We start from the raw sequence: 18,209 nt of genomic DNA, 5'->3' as shown, positions 1-18,209 counted from the left end.
CCAGCTTGTCTTTTCTTATAGGCTTATGTGGGCGAGGACAAAGTACTCAATCCTGTCACATCCTCTTTATTTATCGCCTTAATTAGTTCATAGTTGATGGAAGGGTTTATATCTTGTTTATTATTTTTGTTCCAAATCCAAACACAACCCTACAAGAAAATAGCACAGCATTGTGTTGTTTTAGAGGCGAATCAACTGCTTTGTGAACAGGCAAGCTGTTAGTGTTAATAGAAATAAAGGTGGGATATTCAGGGCTTCAAAGTCACATGACTTGATGCATTCAGCTCCACTTTGTGCATGTAAAAACAAGATACCAAACATGTGTGTAAAACGTTTATTGTTGGTACAAAACTGTTACTCAAGGACGTAGATTGACATTTGGAAAGCCCCAACCCCACATCTACAATACCAGGCCTACTTATTAAAAAGAGTCAAAACAACTACAGAATCTAAGTACTGACATTTTCAGTGACTGACAAGCATCGTTAGTTTGGTCGATACAAATCATTTTTTCTATCCTTCGTTTGTATTTGCACTGGCAGAGTGTTTGTTTTTTCTCTCTATTTAAATCGACACTGGACCTGCCTAAAAACCCTGCATACAAAATTTACTAAATTTCCTGATAAGCTGGTTACACAGACGGCAATTATACAAAAAAGTAACGGGCAATGTAAAGCACAGCAAACCAAGAAAGCACAAGTTTTCCAAGAAAGCAATCATTCCATATACTACTGTAGAATACAGATGATTCAATTAATCAATTCATCAAGTGCAGGGGGGCAATGTTAGGTAATTTCACATTTCAGACTGACTGAAGTGTTACCTTAAATAGTGTTATTTCAGCTCAAGACCAAATCTAGTTGTATACAGTTACAACTCCTGACTTCTAATCAGTTTAAAACCAGGAGGAATAGTACCTGGTTACTGTTAACAGACTCCAATCTTTATTCCATCCTACATTTAGCTTTATAACCAATTATATACCACAATTATCAGATACAGATGTAGTTTCATTTCTCTCCTAATGTGCATCTATTGTCTGAGCTTCAAGGTCAGAGAGTAAATGTTCTAACACGACAAAATGTAGACCTCATGGGCTAAATAGGAGATTCAAAATGGGCTGTTCTTGACAAGAAAAAACCTTTATTTGAAAATTTAGTTTGAATATATGTGACTTTTTTTCATTGCAAATTGAAAGATTCTCCCACGCAGAGCTGGTCTAATTCAAATAATCTCCTACAGTTGAACTGAAATTTAGATGCATTTATTCCACAGAAATGAAAGGTAACACCACAAAGATCCTGATCAATTTCTGTTTGAATAAATAAGAATCACAACATATTGAAGTTTCAGTAATGTTATCAAGATACTGACAGCAGTAAATCCTAAAGTTCTGCATTTCTTGTTTGTGATGGTCTAAATCTAAATATGCAGTGATTCAAGCAGAGTAATCTGGGACTGGGTATATCCCACATAATAGCATTATTTGGATTTTATTTTTTGGAGATAAAATAACACCCCATTGACAGATGCTGCAGATAGGAAACATTAAAAAAATGCCCTTTTTGGGATACATTATATTATACTATATACATTATACTATTTTGCATTCAGCTAATGTTATCAATCATTGACATGTGGAAAATGACTGAAGAAATGTGGACGATTCAGCTACATCCCCATGGTTTAAAAGATCACACCCATTATCCGTGTGACATCCACTGATACTGGCATGGCTGGTAAGTATTTAAGAAAATCTGACATAAACTAGGTCCAGAAAAGTAGAGCGCAGTAAAAACATAAAAGATTACAAGTCCAGAAACTCTTAGAGACACCAAATGAGGTGGTGGACAGGATTCATTCATCCAAGTGGCTCTTCCAAAAAAAACTTTATCATGAGAAAGTCAAAGCCATCAGTACAACAGGAAGGATTCACATGATGGCACACTCTCTGGATGACACTTTGCCCTGTTGGAGAAACAAGAAGTTTAACTGTCATGGAAATACATTTTATTTTCTCAAGTTTTCATCTGGACTGGTTTAGAGCATAAACATTTTTGGCTGCAAGGTTATCAGTGTGTGTATGTGTGTGTGTTTAGTCAAGCTGTTACACTGAGTGACAGGATTGTGCTGCTGCTCCAATTTCTAATCTGTTGCTACAGAGTGGTGTTTACTCTTAGAAAACCGTCTTCACTGCAAGTGAATGTCCATCAGGTAAAAAGGGGCACCAATGACTGCCTTACCATACTGTTAAGCTGTTGTAGTGGACCTTGCAGTCCCCATTTGTCTAGAGATGCTACAAGAACTGCAATGTTCATGTAAGCATTTCTCCAACACTTCTGATTATCCTTCTCAAAAACAACAATGGCTAGCATGTGCAATCAAATCTGTAAGGTGAAGTAGTTGGGGTTTGCTACTTTTCGACAGTCAGGATGTAAAACATCAGCTGTAGGTACCGAATTTATATTACTGACTTGTTGATAAAGCTGCTCAGTCATCAAGGCATCTGGACTTGTAGAGTTTTCTTAAAGACGTTTCGCTGCTCATCCAAGAAGCTTCATCAGTTCTAAGCATTTGGTGGGGTTTATAGGTGGTGGAGGACCTTAGTGAATGGGTCTGTGTGAAACTCACAAATATTAGTTTTAAATGTCTCCATACAAACCTGTGTTGGTCTGTCAAGTATGTATCTGTACTTCGACATTGAAGACAGAAGCCTCAATGGGGAGGTGTACAGGAAACCCACACACACAGACCAGTACCTACTGTTTGATTCCCACCACCCACTGGAACACAAACTGGGAGTCATCAGAAGGAGCAACAACACATCAGGAAGGCCCTGCAAACTTGTGGCTACCCCAACTGGGCACTCAAAGCCACAAAAACAAGACCCACCAACAACAAGAAGGACAACAACCAGTTAAGGAAATCATTTCATACATGTCAGGAGTCATGTACTCTGCAGGATTTTCAATAACCATGACATCCCAGTCGATTTTAAATCCAACACTGATACAGAAACTGGTTCACTCAAAAGACAAAACTCCCAGGGACAAACACAGTAATGCCATATATGAAATCCAGCGCAGTGAGGAATGCTCTGATCTGTACATTGGTGAAACTAAACAACCACTCCACAGAAGAATGGCTCAGCACAGGTGAGCCACCTCCACAGGACAAGACTCAGCTGTTCATCATCACCTCAAAGAAAAAGGACACTTTTGAGAACAACAATGTTCACATCTTAGTGAACATGGAGACATTGTTTGTCTATTGTGTGTGCGTTTCACACAGACCCACCCACTGAGGTCCTCCACCACATATAAACCATGTTTCCCCACCAAACAGAACTGATGAAGCTGCTTGGAGGAGCAGAACAAACGTCTTCAAAAAAACTTTACAAGTCCAGATGTCTTGCTTCAACCTTCTGAATTACTGAGAATCGTTTTCCTTATTAATGATAATAATTCTTTTATTTTATATGTCTCTTGAAATGACTAAATTTAGCAGCAAAGTCCCTATACATTAGTTTCCTGATAGATAATAAGTTTAGTGTTATCCATCAGGAAACAAATGTAAATGTGATTAACAACCAAGAAAGTACAGAGACTTGAGAACAAAACAGTCACTATCAGATCTGCTGAACAGGTACTGTACCATATGTTAAAAATGCAGAGGAAAAATAAGACAGCACCTCAGGGCAACAGCCACAGACCACAGGGTGTCACGTGGGCTGTGAACAGCACTGTTTTATTTATACAGCACCTTTTTGTCTCAAGGTGCTTTACAGAAACCCAGAGCCTTGAACCCCTGAGAAAGCCAACAGTGGCAAGAAAAAACTCCCTTTTAACAGGAAGAAACCTTGAGCAGGACCCGACTCATAAGGAGAACCTTCCTGCTGACAGTCGGCCAGGTAGAGGAGGAGAAGAAGAGGTAGACAGGAGAGAGGATGAAAGAGAGAGAGAAACAACATGCAATAAACATCATACATTACAAGGACATGACAGGTTGCTGTAATTCAGAGGTGCCCAATTTTTTTTTTGGCTCGGGGCCACATTGACGTAAAAGAAATTGTCATACGGGTCAGCATGAGTTTTACACGCTGGCGACTGGGGGATTGCTTTTTTATATTTCCTTTATTAAAACAGCAGTCCTCGCTATCAACCTTCCTTTTCTTACTACTACTTACACTTGCCATTTTTGAAATGGGCAAAAAAAAAACAGATCACTGGCAAAACGGGGTCACAAGACTTTGGCCACGTTAGCTGCCATCTTGTGGTGAAATATTAAATTGCTTTTTAAATGTGTGTATTTGTGGACAACAGTACTGGCAGGCCACATATTGATTTTATGACAGAGGCTTTGAGCCAGTGAACGCTGGCCACATTTGGCCCGCGGGTCGGACTTTGGGCATGTCTGCTGTAATTGGAATGCTGAAAAGCTATGCATTGTACTTATTTGTTTTTAAGCTATGTTGTTCCGATTAATTACACTAGCACTACAGAGATGGTCGACATAGGCAGTTGTTGACTGTAGACACTGGGTTTGTCAGAGGACCAGATGGGAGATCAGCATGCATTCAACATCTTAGCTTGTGTTTCATGCATGTGCAGTTTAATTTGACAGCACTCACTGTTTGTGCATCCTCCTCTTCCCCCTCCTCCTCCTCCCCGTTTTCAACCTCAACCTGAGTTTTGGTTACACTTCTTCTAGCCACCACCTGCAGGACTAAGAGTCAGTATGGAACACAAAACCATGTATGTACTCAAGGAACGAGGTATAATTTGTCACACATTTACCTCTCCATCAGAATTGATCAGTGAGGTAACTATGTCAATTCCTGTGCCCCAGGAAGCCTGGTTTTTCCAAAGTAAGTCAGATGGGGGACTGTGGGCCACACCAGCATCAGCAGACCACACCTGTACACAGTGCACATAAACAAAATGACTGAACCTTGAAGACTGGATGCAAAATTTTAATGGGTCAATAATAGGGCAAAAATTATTTCTATCAAAGCCTCTTTCAGTATTCTACTTTCGTAACACAGTGTAGAGCTGGGTGATATAACGAATATACTTGATGTATTGCAGCTTGTCCCCTGCGGGATGTAGAAAATGACTATGTCATATTCAAGTATACATTCAATTGTCATGCAGCTGCGTTTTCTCACCTAAGTGTGACTGCATTTCCATCCAAAACTTTACACTACTACATACACACAAATACGCAGTGATGCCCGTGATCAGAAGAGAGTGAGACATTTGTGTTATTAAAGATCTTTGAAGCACCATGAGGATAGATGAAATGAACCACTTCCAAACTGCCTTTTTTAGGCTGCCGGCTGTGTCTCGAGCCCACTTTGAACTACGGGAGCACAGGGATGTGTCAGCGGTGAAAGTTAAAAATCAAAGAGCAAATTCAAACCAATTGACAAATGTATCTCCCAGCCCTAGTTTAAAAATCAGCAAATATTAATGCAGTATAATGTTTTCATTTAGACACATAGATCATACTGGCATGATTATATGCATCGAACTGTTAATTCAAGGCTAAGGCAAAACATGGCCTAAAAATATTGAGATATTAGTAAAAGGCCACATCGCCCAGCCCTAACTCACCGTAACTGAATGTCCAGCCTTGAGAACAAATTTTGGAGAGAACTTGAAGATAACTTCCTCCCCATTGTCAACCTGTCTCTTCAGTCTCCAGTTTCCCAAAGACTGGTCCTGCAAAACATGAGGAAAATGAACATACAAGTGTTGAGCCTGAGGCTGGAATTGGAACAAACTATGTATGTAATGAAAAAAAACAACTATACAAGCATAATTTCAACCTATAAAGCATCATATCTGTGAAGTATAGCGTTGCTAACCTGCTCAGTATCATTATTAAGTGTGACTGCATTTCCATCCATGTCAGTTGGCGATATGTTGACTGCACCACTGGCTGTGGCCTCTTCTGATACCAGCAGCTGCCCCTCTCCTCTTCTCGTCTCCAACACATCTTTAGTCTCCACCTCTCCTCTCTTCCTCTTAGATGAACGGGAGGAGGAAGAGCTGGTAAGCCTGGAAGCGGTGACTCGGGAAGATGGGCTAGGGGACAGCTTCAGCCTGAAAGAAGCACATAAGTCAACATGGAATTCATGGCTCATCACTAAGCTGAGAGAAGCAGTTCTTGCAGTGGTGCTTGGTAAGTGCTGAATGCTAAAGCCATTGTGTAGGCTGTTCAAAAACTGGCAGTAGCCCTAAAGCTGAGCCTGAGTGACAGCAAGAAATTGGTGGATTGGTAGTAGAAGTATCAGTAGCAGAACGTTCACAGAAAAATTAACCTCATATGGAAAACATGCGATAAGAACAGCCAATTTATGGGATATTTTCCCTCATTATTGCTGCCAGTGTAAACATCTGAAGAAATTCCAGGCACTGACTGATATGGGGTTTGGCTGAGGATCATATTGTTTTTACAAAACTGGTTAGCCTGGCCAACCATACCCATCCCTAATGAAACTTCTTTGTGGAAAGGGTCTGGAATCTAGGGCTGCAACAGAGTATTTTGGTACTCGGATACTCTCCGATTATTTTTGCAATTATTCAAGTACTCAAATCACACGTAAAGGTCATAGTTTTTCCATGCAATAAAGCGTCATTGCTTCAGTCCACAACCGCCTCCATACCTGGCGCCAAAACTGTGTGTCGGACCTCAGAACCCAGGCCCTCTTGCGCCCAAAACGTTGATCATCCCACTGCGCCACAAGAGAATCAGTCTCAGTGACGTCACTAACGAGTCATCGATTACTAAATTAGTTGTCGATGCATTATGTCCTCGAATATTACTCGAGTAATCGTTGCAGCCCTACTGGAATCCCTTTCATCCACATTCAATTACACTCAGGACACATCCTACTGTACCAATTATATTATGATATGATTTGATAATTCAACTCAAACCCAGAGAGAAGAATAATTTTTCATATTGAATAGAAAGAGTTCCATCTAATAAATTACTTTCTTGAACAACAGTCATCTAACCTATGATTACAAGTGTGTGTACCTATGCTCCTCTCCCTCGAGTAGTTTCCTGTATGCATTAATCTCCATATCCAGGGCAAGCTTCACGTCCAGCAACTCCTGGTATTCACTGAGCTGAGAGTTCATCCTATCTCTCAGCTCAGTCATCTCCTGTTCTTTTCCTTCCATGGCACGGCGGTGCTTGTCCCGCTCTCCTGAAAGAATTTCTTCCAGCTCTCTGATCCGATCTTCTGAGGCAGCCATCTACAAATATACACAGAACTAGCCATTACTAAATAAAGCCAATTAGCAATACAGCTTAAGAAGATGAATGACAAGCGCAAGATTTTAGCACTGACAACCATAAATCAGTACCTGTTTCTGCAAGGCGTTGAGCTGATATCCAAGACTGTCTATTCTTATACGGGACTCCTGTAGCTCCTCCTTTGCAGTGCTCATTGCCTTGTCATTAATCTCTGAGGACACCTTGGCATTATCCAGCTAGGAAAAGACAGACTGTGTTAGATACAGAGCATCAAAACACAAAAGAATAAAAAAGCCATCTCTCACCTTGGCCTGAAAGGTTTGCTCTAGTTCTTCTTTGTAAAAAGAAACTTGTTCATCATGTTGCCTCCTTAGGTCCTGGTGGGGGGACACAACCCCAATTAATGGTTATTAAACATTTCAAATTAGTGGTAAAACGCAGCACTTTTTTTTTAATCAATACAACAAAGTCATATTTAAAACATTGCTTCTGTCTGTTCTCTACATGGGAAAAATAACAGATTATAGCTGCAACAAGCGTTCCCTCGCACAACTTGCGATCCATGGCCACCGCAGTCTCCTCTCCTCTCATGTACATTAAAAAAACATGTATACAGAGACATTTCCTGCTGCCAGTAGGCGGCATTATAACGTTATCATCATATTAGCATACAGTGTTGGGAAATAATAAATTACATGTAATTTAATTACAAAATGAACGTAATTGTAAGAATTTACATTACTGGAGAAAACTATGTAATTTAATTACAGTTTCTTTTGGAAATTTTTGTAGTTACAAAATTAATTACATTTGATTGGAACTAGGGCTGGGAGACATGGCCTTGTATAGCCATGTCACAATGCACAATATATATCTTAATACTCTGCCTTAAGCTGGATCCGTTACGCCCACAAAATGACGTCATTTTTCTCTCTGACACATGGCCCGGGCAGAACTTTTTCGGAATTTATTGTGGGCGTGATGAATGTAGTGAAGCGCAAGAGCTTCCTCAGGTGCAGAACACACAGATAGAAGGAGGAAGCACAACGACGATGGACAGTTTAGATGAGCAGCTGGCAAACAGCCCCTGGAAGGAGAAACACGGCGCACAGAGGAGAGAGTCTGTCCAAAAGGTGGCGATAAAAACTAATCCCAGTATTGATCACAGCGTTACAGTGGCTGGACACACATTAAACACCGGGAGACGGGATGTATTATTGCAGACAAACAGACACGTTCACAGAATTAAACTCACACAGACCAGAGGTCTGCTACAGTCAGCTGCACTGATCTTCTATCTATTGTCATGCTGTACGCCCTCTTCCCTGAACATTATCAGCTCGTTAGGCCAGGTAACCACGACTGTGCTCACAATTTGCAATACAATTGCATCGTCAACCTTTTGTGTGTGTGACGTGTGGTACATAGGAGGGCCGTATGCACACACTTCTCGCGGAGTATGGTACCTCTGTGCCGAAACTTTTTTACTCTTACCACCCGTAGAGCGAGTTCTCTGTTCTCGTGGAGTATGGAACAGCCATTAGCCTTGAATTAACAGTTTAATGCATATAATCATGCCAGTATGATCCATGGAGCCTACTAGTTATGTGTACATCTGTGAAATCTGAAAGCACTATTATTGCTGACAAAGAATTAGATTATTTCTATAAAATGCAGTCTTATTTTGGTACAGTGAAATATTTTAGTTTTATCTAAATAGGCTATGACATTTTTGATTCAGTGCAATTGTAACATTCTAGAGCACATACCTTCTATTAGTTTAATAAAAAATATAAATCTCTTTTTCTCTGGTATTTTTCACTGGTAGCAGTGCAAGTGATTCATAATAATATTATATATTATATATATTAGGGTAAGATTTCCACCCTACTGTGCAAACTGTTGTAATTAAGGCCTGTCAAAAAGGGAAATACTACAGTAACATGTGTTAATATTTCTTTGAAAAACAGTAACATTTACATAGGGGGATAATTTTGTCTCCAAAGGGTGTAATCTTGAAAAGATGAATGAAATGCAAAAAAAATTAAAGCTGCAAGCAGCGATGACGGGCCCTCGCACTCCTCATCCGCCGCCTCCCCTGTCATCCTACAACCTCTCTCCCACCTGTACCATGAGCTGTGGTCTGCAGGGCAGAAGAGTACAGCAAAACACACATATACAAAAGACAGGTCCTCCTGCCAGTAGGTGGCACAGGGACTGTTGCATATCAGCATATCGGTGCGTGTAGAGTCAGATGTTCAGCATGACTGCAAAGTTATGAGGGAGATACAGCCACAAAAACTTCCTGTGTTTTGGCAAAGGGTCAAATTTGTGTCTCCAAGAGACTTTTTTGCTCGTCTAGAGGTGATACATATGTGTATCGATTTTCATGTGTATAGGTCAAACGGGGACTCAGATTTCCCTAGGAGGAGTTTTTGATAACTTTTGGCACACCAATTTTCAGCCATATCAAGCAATTCCTCTAGGAGGAGTTTGCAAAACTGTGGGGTGAGTAAATTGGAGCAGGGTGTGGTTTTTTCAAAATGGCGGACTTCCTGTACATCGTGGAATTTTCGGCCAAGGGGCTTTTTTTCTTGTCACGAGGCGATACATCAGTGTACCGAGTCCGAAGTCTGTAGCACTTGCGGTGAATATTTTCACACTTTAGGGGGCACTGCAGAGCCATGCAGCCCGCCATGTTTCGTGCTCAGGCCCTAATTAAAGCTGCAAGCAGCATTGCGGGCCTGAGCACACCTTGCGATCCACGGGGCCTTCGCACTCCCCTCTCCCTAAGCTCTTCTGTCCTATGCTCGCTTCTCCTCTAATTTCCAAAGATGTACAACAAACACATGTTTACAAGACAAAGTTCCAATTGCCTGTAGGTGGCGCGATGACCATATCATCCTATTAGCATATATATCTGTTCAGACTTGGTCCATAGCAGTACTGTAAGATTTTGTCCACATTGCATGAAGTGTGTTGGCAGTACCTTAGAAAATAGAGCGAGTTCCTTTGTAATGGCGAATGGTCAACTTTGAGGCCACGCCCCCACCACACAGTAATACTTTTGAAAGAGTTTTGGAATGTGTCTATTCCCTATGGTGTCCTGAGTGGACACAGTGAATTTCAGCTCAATTGGATGAAGTATGTGAGGCGTGAAAAGTTTTGTAGGAGGGTCACAAATTGCCAAAAAGATTAAGATTAAGATTAACCTTTATTAGTCCCACAATGGGGAAATGGCCGCAAAATGCAAAATGGTGGACTTCCTGTTGGGTTTTGAGGGGGGTCCAAGAGACTTTTTTGTGCGTCTTGGGGTGATACATATGTGTGCCGATTTTCATGTGCCTGTGTCTAACTGGCCAGAGGGACTACACGTTAGGGGGTGCTATAGAGCCATTTTCCATATGTGTTTCAAAAGTCAGCAAATTTCAAAATTTGCTGAATGAACTTTTCTACCAAGTCTGGTGAGGTCTCCAAAATTAGATTATTGAGTCGGAAAAAACATTGGTAGCGTCACAGTCTGCCAAAACTCAAAATACAGACAAAGGGGGGAGCACGAGTGGATGGGGCGAGCAATTGCGGAAAGCAGGTAACTCTGTGCACTGTGGTACAGCAACTGCCTGTCCCTCAAAGCAGTAACGCCCATAACTATACATAATTTTAGGTCCGTATATAGTTAAAACAACTGAGTTATAAAAAAGGTAACCTGCGTACAATTGAAAGTAGAAGAGAGCTTATAATTTGAGATGAGAATGTTTTTTGTACCAGGCTGTAAACATGTTTATTTCTGCTGTGAAGTTGGCCATTTTAACATAGGAGTCTATGGGAAATGACTCCCTTCTGGAGCCATCCCCATAGCGGTTGCATGGACTACAAGTTTTAACACTTCCACAAATCTGAGGCCCGGAGATTGCCGCTTGGACCCTACTAAAGGGTCAGTATAGAGTTCACAGACAGTACAAATTGCCTTTAAAATTAAAGAGACATACAAAACAACACACAAAAAATCCAACCTGCAAAGCTTGTGCCAGTTGGACCTCATAGTCTTGCCTGACTCCAGAATCCACCTCCACAATTCTTTGCTCCTGACGACGTCGAGACTCTCGCACCTCCTGAACATAACCAGAGGGATGTGAGTGTAACCTACAAATTCAACAGTCTGGATCCATCTGTTATTCTTGTATCAGATCAACCGCATTCCCTAAAATATCGACATAAAACTGTGGCGCAAAAATTCCTATGACTTCTCATCATCTTTAAAAGTGGACAGAGATTTGTGAAGTCAAATTAAACAACCACTTACCATTGAAGAGTAGTAACAAAACTTTACTAAACAATCAATTGGAAAATAAAAGTGATTAGTGAGAGATTAGTTAGATAATGCAGCTCTCACCTCCTCAAACATATTCTTTCTGAATTCCAGCTCTTCACTCAGTGACTGACAGCGGTTCTCCAGGTCCACACGCATCAGGGTCTCAGCTTCAAGCTGGTGCTTAGCAACAGCATGGCTGTCCTCTGCCTATATTGTTACAACAGAAAAATATCAGCCATGGATAGTTTGAGTATTATACAGTGTGAATATTTCTACATTAAAGCTGTAAATTTTAGTTATTAGAAAGAAAATCAAAATCAGCAAAAAAAGGTTACACAAAAACTAGGAGTTGTAACAATATTAGGTACAGTATCCACAGTTTAATAAGTTAAAGAGTCAAGGTCATTTTCATTTAATTCATTCAGGGGTTGAAGCGCAGCAACTGGATTTGTTAAGTCCAATAAGGAGATCTGCTGTTTTGTGCACATGCTAGAGGTTGACTGATTTATAAAGACCCCAAGCCAAAAGTTTTGGAAGATTCAATAACTGTCCTGGGAGATGGCCACATATTTACTATGAAAAAAACAAACGGCATAGACCCTGGCATCACTGCCGTTATCCTAGCTTAGTAGACAATGGAGTTCAGTCTATGCAACTAGCATGTCATGAGCAACAGTGAGCAAAACACGCTTTCTTCATCTGCCGAGGGAGTGTGCTAATAAAAGAAAAAGGTATAGATTTGTTCTACAAAAAGGCCCATAGAACCTGTGAAAGGGTTTAGCACCGTCCTTGCATACAAAGCTGTGCAACATGACAACGTTTTTATATTTTTTTGTAACTACTACAGTATGGTAATTTGGTTTGTAACTTCTAAGCAATTTGTTAACAAGAAGCAAGAAGCAGAGCACTTATCAGTCATTGGCTGACCCTGACCTCTAAACTTCAGCATTGGTTATAGAAAAAACAATATCGGTCGATCTCTAGCACGTATGTGTATTTACGCGCTCTGTCAGCTGCTAACATTGCTATCATTGTCCTCATCATCATTTATTATCAGAGCAAACTTTCAATGTCACAGAGAAATGATAAACAAATGTATTTACATTCAAACTGATTTGAGGCTGGGTGTAGTGTCATAGTAACCCAGAAAACCCAACTCTGTAGCTGGTTGACTCACTGGCTGAACAAACCATACATTCAAACACACAACTTCTGGAGCAAATACAATAATGTGTTTTTATACAACTCTTATTTGTACTTACGTGTATCAGTGTGCTCCAGTACCTACAACATGCCCATTTTATCCCACAGATAAATAATATGTGATTAAGTGCAGCTCTCTAAATTAATGAAAATAATAACTACAATAGAAATAGGGAAAATATGGCCAGAGGTAAAAACTTACACCTGGGGCAAATAGAAAAGAGAAAAAAATGCTTTTGATCTGAATATCTACCGTTATCTTTCAGAACACTTTGCACATTTATTTTTTAACAATCACTTCAATGAACCAGTAAAGAACCCTGTAGAACCTACCTTAGCTAGCAGGTTGTTCACATCAGCTAGTTCAGAAGTCAGAGCGGCATTTTGGCTTAAAGCTGTTGAGAGAGATGCTTCACTTTTATTCAGCTGGGCCTCTAAACTGTTGACTCTCGACAATGCTGCAGCAAGATCACCATCCTTCTTCTTTGCACTAAAGCACACAGACAAAGTTAGAAGACGATGATTCCCTTTCAACTGACCAAGATTTCAAATGCTTACCTGGTCGCTAGACTAACTTAATGTACAGTTAATGTACTTTAATGTACAGTAGATCTAGTACTATTTATCCATGATGGGATCACATTTTTAAAGCTAAAGTTGTACATTAGATGTTCTTTAAATAGGTCAATACTGATCACAGGTCTATTTAAAGCCAGCATACACACATTACATCAGTGAGGAAAAATAAACCTTGGGAGAAAGTAGAATGTATTTGTGTGCAGGTGATAAAACAATCTTGAAATAGAATCATAACAATCGGGTGGATAACAACAATAAGTTTTGGACATATTTAACCCACAGCAAATGGGTATATCATGTGCAACAACTGCTCATAACCGTCTGCCTGCATGCCAACCTTTTTATTTTGTCAGAGGAGACAGGAGGAGCAGCTGGGAAACAAACCAAGAGGAAAGAGACACTGTTAACCAGACATAAAGTTCCCAGCTGCTAATACTTTAGATTTTTATAGTTTTTCATATAATAAATTACATATACAGTCTCATGCAAAGGTTTAGGTACCCCTAAATCACTGCATCAGCAGTGAAATCATTTGTTTTGGCCCAACAGAAACATTTTTATGTGCATTTAAACAAAAACAGGCACGTGGATAAATTTGGGCACCCCAAAGAAATAATTCCATTAATATTTAGCAGTTTCTTTTTGCTGCAATAACAGCCTGTAGACGCCTCCTATAGCCACAGACAAGCCCCTGAAGTCTGGCAGGTGGTATTTTGGCCCATTACTCCATACAAAACAGCTCCAGCACACTCAGGTTTCTTGGCTTCAGTGCATAGACAGCATGCTCACATCTCCATCAGCGGTTATTCAGTAAAAATCGGCTGGATACGTGAGGAGAGCCGGTGGAGCCTCTCAGCGCGTGACGCAACTCTTGACGGTGGCAGCAACGGAGAAACAGCGTGTGTGTTTCTATGGGCAGAACAGTGACTGCTGCTGAATGCCTGTTGTGATTCGAACTTTATGTTCACCGTTTATTAATAAGTAAAGACCATCTTTGGATATACGTTGTCCCGCATTTTAATCAGATGCACCACAGTGATTCCTAATTCATCCTTACCCGTGGCTGACTCTACAGAACATTTATTACAACAATGTACAATAAACAGGAAACAACTGCGCGAGTTCAAACCTGCCAGCTTCCCTCTCATCACTGTCAGAGTCACACATTATTATTATTATTATTGTTCAGAAATTATTCCGGCTGTCGCAAAAGCTCGGACAACAGTCAATGCAGAAATATTAGTCCACGCATCCACAATCCATTCACATAATGGTGGCGTAACTCGCTCGCCGCCTGCCATCCATTGCTCCCACGCCGCTCGCAACTTTACTTTGAACGCCCTGTTTACATCGATGTCTAGCAGTTACAGTTCTTCTGTTAACCCTCCCGGGATTACGGCAAGCTCTGAATTGATCTGCTTCACCTGGTTTTTTACACCGGCAGTGAGACGGGCGCAGGCGGAGTTGCAGATCAGCAGCGAGGGTGATGCGTGAAAAAAACCACCCGGGCTCTTTACATAAATCTCCCTGAGCCACTCTCACTTTCCCCTCATCCTGACTCCAGCTGGAAACTTTTCTTTTGGCAGCGCCTTCCTCTTAAAAATGACCGTAGGCGGACGTTTTACCATGGCAACCGAGAACAACTGTGAACGCTGACTTCTCGTGCCCCGTGGTCCGCATTGATACCATGCTGGTCCCCGTTCTCTCCACAGTTTGGTTCACGGGGATGTCGAAAGTGAGGGGGACCTCATCTATGTTGGTGATGTGGCTGGGCTGGATGTTTTTGCTGGCGATCTTGTCACTGCAGTAGACGCGGAAGCTTTTCTTTGTAATCCACTGGAAGTTGCTGGAAAAAAACATGTCCTATATTGCTCAGCCCTATTTCCAACTGGCCAACAATACTCTATAACCTGTGCCATTATCTTCTTCTGGAATCAGTGGTCTTAATTATTGTCCTGTAGGAAACACCATGATATAAACATAATGACTTTTACCTGCGTGTGGTTTCTTCCAGCTCGGCGTGAGCCTTGCCAAGGTCTATCTGGAGCCTGGCTCTCTCTTTTGCAGTTTCATCCAAAACACGCCGGGCATCGGCTAACTCTGCCTCATACAGGGCCTTCAGGCCTGTCACCTAAAGAGTAATAAACATTCATTACCAGCTGGCTTCCATTTCACACTGGACAAAAAACATGGCGTTTGTCTGATCTCAAGTCTACTTGAAACCAGCCAAGCACCAGTGAAACATGTTTATGTTCATGTACAAGTAATACATTGATCGAGGCGTTTATATTGCACCCACACAAAAATATTTCCAAAGTTATCAAAGTGATAATGGAAATTTGTAATCTTGACAAAAGTATTTCTAGGCTGAAATTAATCTATAACTTTCACTGTGACCTTTTCTAAGTCTGAAAAATTTTTTATTCAGTGCTCGACCTTCCCCCTCTTCTACAACAGACCAAGCTTAACACAAAGTGTGCATTGAAGCTTTAAACATCTATCTGGTTTTATTCTGGAACAAGCTTTCTTATAATATCAGCAGTACTGTGTAGAATTACAGCACAGACACAGTACAATGCAGCCTACAATGCAGTCTTCTCCAGCCACAACACTGCGCTTTGACTTTCTTCCCAAGTGAGACAGTAAACCAAAATATTTCTTCATTTCTTACTAAACATAGTTAATTTAGTTTTAATTTAGTTTTGACTACACCTGATTCATGGGCCCCAGGGACCCCATTGTACCAAGTCTCATTACCTTTTTTCACCGTGCATTTTGTTTTGAGTATTTGAGATTTCGCTATAAAACTACATAACCTGACGGGTGCCCAATTTCGGGCCAGCAATCCATGTTTTTGACCTCTAATTCTTAGCAATCTTGTGAGGGAGTTTGACAACCCCTTTTAAGATTTTTGAGAAATTGTAACCACATATAAGCTGTTCGCACAACCCTTATGTACATATGAAAGCAGTCTGTGTAGAATTTAAACTTTTGGAACATCTATTATATATATTGGCTCCATTGGTTAAAAGACTGTTGCCAGCCTGAAGACTTTCCAGCTCAGGGGTCATTGCAAATACACAATATTACAAGCAAACATATCAATAATAATCAATAATAAAACGGTGGAGATGACCAGCTCGTGGCAAAATGTCAAAATCCCAATTGTGGAGATTAATGGTTTGGAGACTACGGGGTATCGATGTCTTCAAGCATATGAGCTCCAAGTTAAGACAGTTAAGTTATCAGTGAAAATGAATATCTATAGTTCACACTTTACATGTAATCATTAAGTAAACCGTTGTAGAGTTATTAAGTCCGATGCAGGTTATACACTGTAGCTCACTGGAGATTACAAACATTGCGACGAGTCACTGTAAGAAAACAGCGCAACTAAAATAACACTACAATCAAATTCAAAATAAAGTTATTGAAAAAAAATGTTATGCTTCCCGTTTTAATTTTAAGTTCCGAGAAGTCAAAGTCATGTATAGTCATAACCATAGATTGGCGTCCAATCTGCTTTATTACAGTACAACAAGCATAATGAGGGACTGCAGTAATCATTTGCAAGAATGCACAGTGTTCTGGCAAATCCCCATTTAGAGATATTATAGTCATTTTAACAAAAAGCTACAACTAACGTAGGGTGCTTTTCCAAATATAAATGTTTGAACAATCGTTAAGAACTAGTCCAACGCAAGTGAAGCCGATCTAACAGAGACAACATGTGAACGAGTGCCAGCTAAATATTTATTGGACTCACCTCTCTAGTAGTCACCTCCTCTTTCTCACACACTTTGACCATCAGTCGGTCGTTCTCCAATTCTAGTGCCCGTACACGGTCGATGTACACGGCTAGTCTATCGTTCAAATGCTGCAAATCTTGTTTCTCCTGTAACCGAGATATCCGGGTTGGGGAGAGAGGTGTAGAGGCCGCTGACAGCCCAGCTCCATGGCTCGGGGTAACGTTGGCAGTCGCCATAGCGGTTTCTTCAACTATCCTGTGTACTCTGTGGGCAATGAAATACCGCCTTTAGTGTATTTCTACTTCCCTCGTTGAATCGCAGAGCAAGACGGCTGCTCTCTTTACTTTAAACGTTGATATCAATCATTGACACATAGGCTCACACTAAGTCTCAGACTTGCCTGAAACAGTTACGAGTATCAAAGATGGCTGACACCACTCTCAAGACCGCGCCAAAACCATAGAATACTTCCTGTCTCGCAGGGGCTGATGGGAGAATGGACAGATGACAACGCCCTGTGGCCCAGAGGGAAGAAAAGGAAGAAGTAGCGTCCGAGGAACTAGAGTCAGTGCGTGGAAGCAAACGTTTTAGTTTCTCTGATTCATTAATAAGGACCCTGTCCCACATTTACAGTATTCACAAAGACTTTCTTTCAAAGTCGGGTTAAATTGTCATGTGACTAGCTATGAGGCTAAAACATTGAGTTTATTACTGAAAATAAACATTGCAATTGAAAATAAATATCGGCACTAAAAAACTGAACACATGTGCTATGTGCTAATTTTTTTTTTATCCCAGATGAAGTGCAGATAATAATAATACAGTGCCTGTTGTAGATGTGTACCTGTAACAGGAATTTCAGCACGTCAACAATGATAATCTGTGACCATGCATTCTATCTTACCTGCTTTAACACTGTCAATTTCCCCTGTGAGGGACTAATAAAGGATTATCTTATCTTGCACTAAGATACATTCATAAAAATGTCCTTCACTGTGGCATTTATTAACACATATTAATTGAAAAATTATTAATATGTGAATTTTAATACATTTCTTGTTCCATATTATAGATGTTTACAACACTGTAATGCGTCC

The 18,209-nt window shown here is 40.6% G+C and overlaps 1 protein-coding gene across 2 annotated transcripts; it reads right to left on the bottom strand.

The window, feature by feature from the left end:
* Nucleotides 1-320: 320 nt before the first annotated feature.
* On the bottom strand, nucleotides 321-17,622 carry lmnb2 (lamin B2). 2 transcript variants are annotated; one of them, XM_028403024.1, is made up of 14 exons: nucleotides 17,513-17,622; nucleotides 17,130-17,376; nucleotides 15,358-15,494; nucleotides 13,118-13,274; nucleotides 11,663-11,788; nucleotides 11,283-11,381; nucleotides 7,575-7,646; nucleotides 7,380-7,505; nucleotides 7,048-7,268; nucleotides 5,870-6,107; nucleotides 5,616-5,723; nucleotides 4,797-4,916; nucleotides 4,631-4,717; nucleotides 1,933-1,968 (listed from the first exon to the last, which is right to left on the bottom strand). In XM_028403024.1, the coding sequence occupies exons 2-14, from the start codon at nucleotides 17,346-17,348 to the stop codon at nucleotides 1,933-1,935; spliced, it is 1,746 nt and encodes a 581-aa protein (XP_028258825.1). In that variant the 5' UTR covers nucleotides 17,349-17,376; nucleotides 17,513-17,622. The 2 variants fall into 2 exon arrangements, with proteins under 2 accessions (XP_028258824.1, XP_028258825.1); XM_028403023.1 differs by having other exon boundaries at nucleotides 321-1,968; nucleotides 17,130-17,569.
* Nucleotides 17,623-18,209: the final 587 nt, after the last annotated feature.

The sequence above is a fragment of the Parambassis ranga genome, chromosome 4 (genome assembly GCF_900634625.1).
Source record: "Parambassis ranga chromosome 4, fParRan2.1, whole genome shotgun sequence".
In the NCBI taxonomy this organism is placed as follows: Eukaryota; Metazoa; Chordata; class Actinopteri; family Ambassidae; genus Parambassis; species Parambassis ranga.
Note: the sequence above shows the minus strand (reverse complement) of the source record. Positions and strands in the feature narration are given on the sequence as shown.